We start from the raw sequence: 9,418 nt of genomic DNA, 5'->3' as shown, positions 1-9,418 counted from the left end.
TGACACACCTACCTCCACTACCCCAGTCACTGAATCAGTCCATCTCATCAAGGTCTTCCTCTCCTGTGCTATCCCTCCACCCTTCCAAGCATGACATCCCTCTCCAAGGACTGGTCCCTCCTTGCAACATGTCCAAAGTATGTCAAACGAAGCTTTAGAATCCTTGCCTCCAAGGAGCAGCTCAATTTCACCCTCTCCAGGACAAACCTGTTTTCTCTAGCAGTCCATGGTATATTCAATACTCTTCTCCACACCACAGCTCAAAGGCATCAATTCTCCTTCTGTTATCCCTAGTCATTATCCAGCTCTCAGATACATAGCAAGTAATTGCAAAGACCATGGCCTGAATCAGGTGCACCTTAGTCTCCAGACTGACATCATTGCTCTTCAGCACTTTAGAGAGGTCTTTAACCACAAACTTTGCCATCGCAATGTCTTTTAATCTCCTGGCTGCTGGTGCCAAAAGTGTTGACTGTGGAGCCAAGCAAACTGAAACTGTGCACAATCTCAATTTCTTCACCATCCACCAGATGCTGCCAGTCAGACCAGTGGTGAGAATCTTTGTTTCCTTGATATTGAGCCTCAATTCATACTGAAGACTGCAGACCCTGACCTTCTACAGCAAGCCTTTCAGGTCCTCCTCGGTTTCAGCAAGCAGGTCATCTGCATAACGCAGATTGTTGATGAGTCTTCCTCTAATCTTGACCCCACATTTCTCCTTATAGAGCCCAGCCTCCCGGATAATGTGTTCTGCATAGAGTTTGAAAAGGCTTGGAGATGGGATACATCCCTGGCGTAAACCGTTCCCAATTTTGAACCATGCAGTGTTTCCCTGCTCTGTTTTGACAACTTTGCATTAGTACAATCAAGTGCTCTGGGATTCCCATTATTCTTAGAGTCAGCCACAGTTTGTTATGATCCACACAGTCAAACGCCTTTGTGTAATCAATGAAACATAGATAGACATTCTTCTGGTATTCTCTGCTTTCCGCTAAGATCCATCTAAGATTACATGAGATATATGTAGGCAGTCTCCAAATTATGAATGAGTTCTGTTTGTTACTAACTGTCTTTAAGTCAAGTTTGTATATAAGTTAGAGGGTGGAGGGACAGCGCAGGAGAGGAAGACTCTCGATGAGATGGATTGATTCAGTGACTGGGGTAGTGGGGGTAGGTGTGTTGGAGATGGTGAGATTGGCACAAGCTAGGGCAGAGTTTAGGGCTGTTGTACATAGGGTCGCTTTGAGTCGCAGACGACTCGTTGGCACATAACAACAAACAATATCAAGTAGATATTTTTCATAGTGTACAGTCGGTACAAAGAAATAAAGATTTCCATGAAAGCATTTTTAGCCTAATGCAACAAGAGTAATAATAACAACAACAACAGCAGCAGCAGCAGTGTTCTGATGTGCATGCAAAGTAGTGCCTGTTTGTTTTAAGGAATCATTGGATGTTGCTGGAGGTGTAGTGGGAAAACTTCCTGATCTGCTCTGGATTGCCTTTGGCTTTGCCCAGCAGAAGCTGGGATTTAGTCCCTCCTACACTCCCATTCTCCTCCTCTGTCATCCGGGGAGCCTGATGCCCAGTCTGGGTTGTAGAGTGCAGAGTCAGGGGTGTGACCTTGGTAAGGCTGGGCTGGGGCTATGGACAGCTGGGATCTGGGTTAGGACCGAAATTACAGCCTCCTACCTGGGCCAGCGACCTGTCATGTTCACCTGGAGGCCCAGCTGTCACCATGCTGATGACCTCCCTGTGTACCCCAGGTGCCGCCATCACCTCCTGGACACAGCTCCAAGTGGTCACTGTGGGTGTTTTAGTTTGGGTGAGTTTGAATAATACCTATCCAGTGCTTCAGGGGGAGTCGATTGGGTGAGTGTGAGGTGTGCCTATTGGGTGCTTCAGAGTGAAGTAAATGCCGTTCTGCCCCTTTCTATGCCCAGTCTCAGGGTTTACGCTAAAGGAAAGACTTATAAGGAGGTTGGCTTTTAACTAGTTATTGTAACTTAGTTGGCATTTGTAGTCTGTGGAGGACTAGTCTTACAACTATTTTTGATTGATAGGACATGAGTTTACCTAATCTAGATCATTCAACAACAATTTAGAATAGAATTGACAAACTATAGCCAGCAGGCCAAATCCCACCTACTGCATTTTTATAAACAAGAATTTATTAAGATAGCTATGCCAGTTGGCTGATATATTGTCCAGCATATCAGAGATTGTGAGGATGAGTGCTGGATAGGGCAAAGTTCACATCTGTTGCTCAACTATCAGTTGTCATGGATTGGATAGCATTTAGCAATAATAGTATGTCTATTTTACCTTATGGTGACAGCTTATTGCCAGCAAAGCTGAAAATCTATACCCTTAAGAAAAAATTTGCAGACCACTGACCTAGAAATAGAAAAAAAAAATATTATTCTGAGGGGATGAAACAATTTTTTTTCCTTTTGGATTAACTACAATATCATGGGTCATCTTGGTCGGATATCCAGTTCACATATGCAGCGTATTTACATTTGTGCTGATTCTCTGGATGGAAGGGCACAGAGGATGAGGTTATATTTCAGAGGTACTTTAAGGAAAGCTTTATTTTAGTCTGGTGCGGGGAGTATAGAGGAGGGACACAGACTTCACTATTTTGTAAGAATCTAATCAATTTAAGGGAGTTGCCCAGTGTTCGTAGCTGTTAATAGGAGGGCAGGAACCAGAACCCCTGATCTCTTGGTCCCCTTACACTAACATGTTTTTCAGACTTTTTTGGATCATAAGATTTACTTGAAATACTCATTACATGTACAAGAGTCTGTCTTTCTCTAGATCAACTGAATGGACTCTTTTGGGATTAGGTTAAGAATAGTTCTTTTACATGAGTATCAAGTGATTCTTACAGTTGTGTAAATTTAGAAAACATTACATAACTGTGTTGCCTCATACTTCAGGCATGGACTTTGGAGTTAGACAGGCCTGGTTTAAGAAACTAATTTCTTTTACTTATTAGCCTTCTTGCCTAGGAAAGTTACAAATTCATGTGTTATTTCTTCATCTCTACACTGGTACTATTAATATCTAATTCATAAGGTTGTAATTTTAAATGATAAATTATATTAAATGAAAAACATATTGCACAATACTTGGCTCCTAGCCATCTATTCATCTACTTCACTGATCATTTCCTTCTTTTTCATTTTATCCTCTGATCCTTACGTTTCTGTCTTCCTTCCCTCCCACTCCAAAAGCCTGTAACATAAGTTTGGTTTCTAATTTTTAAAAATCTAGGGAGGTTTGGTTGCACAGTCTGTAGGGAATTGTACTGCTAGCCCAAAGGCTTCCCTTTTCTAGGGTTTCAGATCCATTCGTGGCTCCAGGGATAAAGATTGGCAATCACTTACATGAATTATGGGTTCAGAAACTCAGTGGAGAGTCAGCGTGGAGATGATTCCAACGTGATGATAAAAAGACAAAGAACTAAAAGGGGGGAAAACAAAGAAAGTAAATGTATAGTAACAAAATATTTCCTTTTCCCCCCCATATCTTTCAGAATCATGGTGTCATGGAAAGGGATTTACTTTATACTCACACTGTTTTGGGGAAGCTTTTTTGGAAGCATTTTCATGCTGGGTCCCTTTTTACCTTTGATGTTTCTAAAGCCATCTTGGTATCGATGGATCAACAACCGCCTTGTAGCAACCTGGCTCACATTACCTGTGGTAAGTTCTACATCAGAGGAGACTGCTTGTATTGAAGTGTTTTATCCTGTTTTTATTTTATTAGTCAGATTTGAGTTATGGAAGAATCGTAAGTACTACATGTTATACAAGAGCCACTTAAGGATTTAGAGGGAACAACTACAAAATCTAGAGAGAAATAAAAATGATTCATATCCTTGAAATAAAATACATAATTGAGAACCATATTACAGATTTAACAAATTTTTTTATGTTCTCCATGAATTTCCTTTTTATTTTCCTTCATTGATGTATGTTGTTATGTGCCATCAAGTCACTTGCGATTCATAGCAACCATCTAGTAAAATTTATAAATCCTGAAGGCACATAATGAAAAGTTTTATAACAGTATTTTTGTTTTGTATTACCATTGTTTTATTTTATAAAATGATGAAAGTAAGATGCCGTAATAAACTTGTATGTAAGTGTGTGTGCATGTGAGTGATGCAATTTATTTAACTCTTTCTAGTAACCACAAAATGTCACAGTGAAAATGATTGCCTGTGGGTTGAGCTAGGTTAACAACACCTCTAAGATAAAAAGTACGTACAGTGCTCTATGCAGATTTTTGGAATGCTGAGATTCCTCTGTTAAGTTAGTGCACACAGTTCTGACCATGTAGATTTCTGATCCTGAGCTGATGGCTACCTGTGGGATTCTAGTGCAGATTCCTCCTTCCACAGGGATTGGAGGAGTTCCAACTCCTCCCTACTGCTGCCCATTTTCAGGGCTTTCTCCAAAATCTGGTGATTTGTGCACATTTATATATGTTTATCTTAGATTCCATTTCCTAAGAAAGTTCTGTGCCTTCTTTTTCATGAGCAACACCTAGAACTTAGTGTTAAAGGGTTTATTGACCTGTAAGGATAGAGGATGAATATCATGCCAAAAAGGGAAAACAAAATTTGCCTCTGTTGTAAATGGATTTACGATGCCAATTATTTTGAATTGATTTGTCTGTCTCCATTACCTCTGCCCTCCCATAACCAGCAGACCAACTGTCAGTGTTTTATTTGTAGAAAGCAGAGTGTCATGTTAAGAGTCTTCTCCTGTGGAAGTTGACAAGGAAATATTTCTGAAAACAGTGGTTAGAGTGGTTATACTTAATCAATTAAATGAATGTTTCTGAAAAGTTTCTGTTGGTTTATAGCATACTTTCCCTTTCACATTTTAAAAAGAAATACTTTGGTGAATAATTTTGCGAATTATACTCATTTCCTTGTTATGAACTTAATTTCTTTTAAAATTTTTATATAGATTTCTTCCCTTTTTTATTATTACTAATTTTAATGAAAATTTACAGAGACTTTAGATTTCTGTTCATTCATTGTTACACTTTTCTCCCTGCCCACTCCTCCCCTCCCAGTTCGCTCTTCTCTTTGAAAAGTAAAATTCTTTCATTGTTATACAATCCCTCCCCACAAGTCCACTCCACTATACAGCCTTCATTCTAGACTCCTGTCATGACAAAAATACTTAATCATAAAGGAAGGGAGAAGAGAGGGAGGGAGTGACCTACTTTTAGTTCAACAATATCACGCGTCATAAAAAAAAATTTAAATATCTACAACCAAGAGAGGATAAAATAGATGAATGGGACTTTCAAAGTATCAAATCCCTATGCACATCCAAAAACTTCTCCAACAGGGTAAAAAATGGAAGCCACAGACTGGGAAAAAACATTTGGTAATTACATAAGAGACTTATATCTAGAATTTATAAAACACTCGAGCACCACAACAAGATAAAGACAAACAACTTAATTGAAAAATGGGCACAGGATAGGAACAGACACTTCACCAAAGAAGACATTCAGATGGCAAACACATGAAGAAATGTTCGAAATCCCTAGCTCTAAGAGAGATACAAATCAAAACAACTATGAGATATCATCTTACTCCAGTAAGAATAATAAAATTTAAGATAACAGCAAACAGCAAATGCTGGCAAAGTTGTGGAGAAACTGGAGCCCTTACTCACTGTTGGTGGGAGTGTAAAATGGTGCAACCCCTGTGGAAAGCGGTATGTTGTGGTCCTCTCTTGTGCTTCCCTCCACTCTTCCAAGCACGATGTCCTTCTCCAAAGACTGGTTCTTCATAGCAACATGTCCAAAGTATGTGAGACTGAGCTTCAAAATCCATGCCCCCAGAGAGCAACTTGGCTTCACCCTCTCCACGACAAAGATTCAGGGTTAATGATACTAGTTGCTGTGCACTGATGGGAGATACTGTGCCAAGTGCTTTAAGAACATGATCTCACTTTGGTGCCAACATTTTCTCCATTTAGTAGAAGAAAGAAATAGAAACTCGGAGAGAGTAATTAACTTGTTAATCATAGAACAAAATGCCAATGAATGAGTGAATGGAAAACCAATTACTCCGTAAACTTAAACTTAAATCACGATTAAAAAAAGAAGGTAGTAACTTGCTGAACATAAGAATGTCAGCAAGCGGTTTAAGAAAAGCTGAAATGATTATCAGTATATTTGACTTCAGAGCTTTGTTGCTGTTAACAGATGGATCTCCAGCACTTTGTGGATCACTCATAGTGATCCTTTGTGTAGCACTGCAAAGGAACAGGGCCGTGCTCTGCACCATCCTCACATGATTCATTCATTTGTTGCTGTTTGAATCCATCATTGCAGTCATTGGGCCAGTTCATCTCTTTGTATGTTTTCCATTGACTCCTCTATTTTACCAAGTATGAAATCCCTAGACCTTTAGGTTATAGAAAAACTTTCAAGTATTTGTTAGAGTCACCTGGCTCTTGATAGCTCCTAGCAATAAAAATTTGACTCTTAATTCATGAGTGGTTTCTTGTTTGTTTTTTTAAATAAAATAAAAGTCTATGGTTCTTTCAAGCCAGAGAAAGCCTGACTTGAGAGCAATATATGTAATTGAAACCAGCTAGGCAACCATCGAGTCAGTCTATCTGATGCTAACTTCATGTGTGTTTGAGTTAAAATTGTGTCCTGTGGGATTTTAAGTGGTTAATTCTTTTGGATGTAGCTCACCAGGCCTTTTTTTCTGAGGCATCTTTGGGTGAACATGAATCTCTAACCTTTTTATTAATAATTTGCACCATCCAGTAATGCTAAGAAATTTGTAATTTATAATAAACTCAATGTTAATGATGTAGTGATTCTCTAAAAAAATTTGACAAAATGAAGTCATAGAAAGACAAATAAATGAACATAATGCAATCTAAATATTAGTATTGGGTTAGTGCTTGCTTTTTTTTTAATTTATTTTTTTTTTTATTTTTATGTGTACCGTCAAATCAGATCTGACTGGTACGGGAGGAGATTGCCCCCTCCTCCAGCCGAGCATCTGGTGGAATTGAACCGTGTACCTCTGGGATTGCAGTGCAGCGTCTTGCCACTAGGCCACTAGAGCTCCCTTAGTGCTTGCTTTTTAACAATAAGTTGTATAGTCTTCCTCCAGTCATTTTGATAGAATGTTAGTAAGCTTGATATCCTTTCCCTTAGATTTGTTGGAATTTACCAATTGAACATTGTATGTGAAAATTTCCTTTTAGGAAGACTTTTTAAATAATAACTTTACATTTTTTAAAAAAATGGAACTATTCAAATAATTTGTTTCATATTTTGCTTGTTTTGTTATGTTCTTCAAGAAAGTAATCCATATTCTTTTATTTGTTAGATTTCTTGACAGAAATTTCTGTAACATTACAATATTAACATTTTATTGTCTAAGATCTGTAGTGATGCTTTCTTATTTATTTTTGTTATTGCTAATTCTTGCTAATTTGTGTCTTTGTGATCAGTGTTATTAGGAATTTTTCAATTTTGTTAACTTTTTCGAAGTATCAACTTTTGATTACGTGAATTTCTACTCTTGTTCATCTGAGTTATTATTTTGATTTCTATTATTCCTCTGATGCTAAGCTCTGATAACTTGGTGGTAAAGAATTGTGCTACCAATCCACAGGTATGTAGTTCAAATCTGCCAGGTGCTCCATGGGAGAAAGATGGGCAGTCTCCTCTCATGTAATTAATTGCCTCTGAAAACCTGCAGGAGGGTCAGCTAAGGGTTAGTCCCATCTCATAAGTACGTTATAATACAACTTAATTTAATTTAGTCTTAAGGGTGCAAATTTAGATAATTATTTTAAGTACTTATTCTTTTCTGATATGAATTTTAGGAAGCGCTGCTAGCTTAGTGGTAAGGAGCGGGGCTGCCAACCCAAAGACACACAGTTTGAAACCACCAGCCGCTCCATGGGAGAAAGATGGGCACTTTGTTCCTGTGTAATTTTCTACCTCTGATAACCCTTTGGAAGGTCAACAATGACTCAGTTCCAGTACAACAACAATATAAATTTTAAAATATTTCTTTCCCTTCAAGTATTGTATTTGCTGCATCCCACAAATTTTAATATTTTGTAGTATTATCATTGTAACTGAATATTTTCTAATTACTCTTGTTCTTATTAGAGTTTAATTTCAAAAAATTTGGGGGTATTTCTCGCCATTAACTCCAGTCTTTTGAGTCATCTACATGATAATTCCCTATCACTGGTTTTCTGAGAATATACATCTTTCTGGTAGGAGCCTGCCCACCTTTCTCCCATGCTGCTGGGCTTGAGCCCCTGGCCTTAAGATTGTGCTCTACGTCTTACACACTGTGCCACTTTAAGTTAGGAATCACTGACAATTTCCATGTTTAATATACTCTAAGGACATGGTCTTTAGAAATGTTAGGAGATTTGTGTAGAATGTGTATGTTGAGTCCACCAAACCAAACCCAATGCCACTGAGTCAGTTCTGATTAATAATGACTCCGAGAGGCAGATTTAGAACCACCTCATAGGGTATCCAAGTCTAAATCTTTATGGAAGCAAATCGGCACATCTCTTTCCTGTGGAGCAGCTGGTGGCACCTCTCACCTTGCAGTTAACACCCAAGGGTTCAACTACTAGGCTGCTGGGATTTTCCCTCTTGCATCCTGCTCTCTTATACTCTCTTTCTCTCTCTCTCTCTCTGATAGGTGTGTGTGTGTGTGTGTGTGTGTGTGTGTGTGTGTGTGCGCGCGCGCGCGCGCTAGGTACTGTGTAGATGACTATGGCTCATGGTAACCCCAAGGACAACAAATCTAAAACTTGCTCTGCCCTGTTCCATCTTCACCGTCTACATCACACTCAAGCACATTGTTAAAGTCACTGGGTCAGTTGTCACATTAAGGATCTTTCTTTTTGTGTGTGAAATAAACGTCATTGAACACAGGAATATCGATAATGGAATTCACATCATCTGTGACCTTATTAATCCCCTCTATGCACGCTTTTATTGTCATATATTTGTACTAATTTGAGTATACTAAAACAATGTAGTAAGAAACTGTCCTAGTGTCATCCATCTTAATTATGTTTGTCTTTTACTTCCTTTGCTTCAGTCATTTTAGCTTGGGTAATTTCAAACTCAGTGTTTAGTCTTGATTACATTTATGATTCTTAGATCACCTAATAAATAGAACCTTTTTCCTTGTAAAATATTTTTTTTTGTTCTTTAATGGTATTCCTTTCTGAAAACATTTACCTCTAAGTTAATATAACTACCTTTGTTATATTTTCTGTTCAAATGGCATAACATTTTATCTATTTGCTTTCAGATTACCTGGCCTTTATATTTAAAATGTATTTTTCTACATTCATGCTAAGAGAGCAAA

At 38.2% G+C, this 9,418-nt stretch overlaps 1 protein-coding gene across 1 annotated transcript in view; it reads left to right on the top strand.

The window, feature by feature from the left end:
• The first annotated feature begins 3,542 nt into the window (after window positions 1-3,542).
• LCLAT1 (lysocardiolipin acyltransferase 1) overlaps window positions 3,543-9,418 on the top strand; it is a 139,122-nt gene continuing 133,246 nt past the window's right edge. The window contains exon 1 of the mRNA XM_006880562.1: window positions 3,543-3,713. Within this exon, the coding sequence (XP_006880624.1) occupies window positions 3,549-3,713 (165 nt within the window). The 5' untranslated portion in view covers window positions 3,543-3,548. The remainder of the gene's footprint in view (window positions 3,714-9,418) is intronic.

This window comes from Elephantulus edwardii, unplaced genomic scaffold (assembly GCF_000299155.1).
Source record: "Elephantulus edwardii isolate Elephantulus edwardi_28Jun2011 unplaced genomic scaffold, EleEdw1.0 scaffold00009, whole genome shotgun sequence".
Classification (NCBI taxonomy): Eukaryota; Metazoa; Chordata; class Mammalia; order Macroscelidea; family Macroscelididae; genus Elephantulus; species Elephantulus edwardii.
This window is presented reverse-complemented; position numbering and strand designations above follow the sequence as displayed.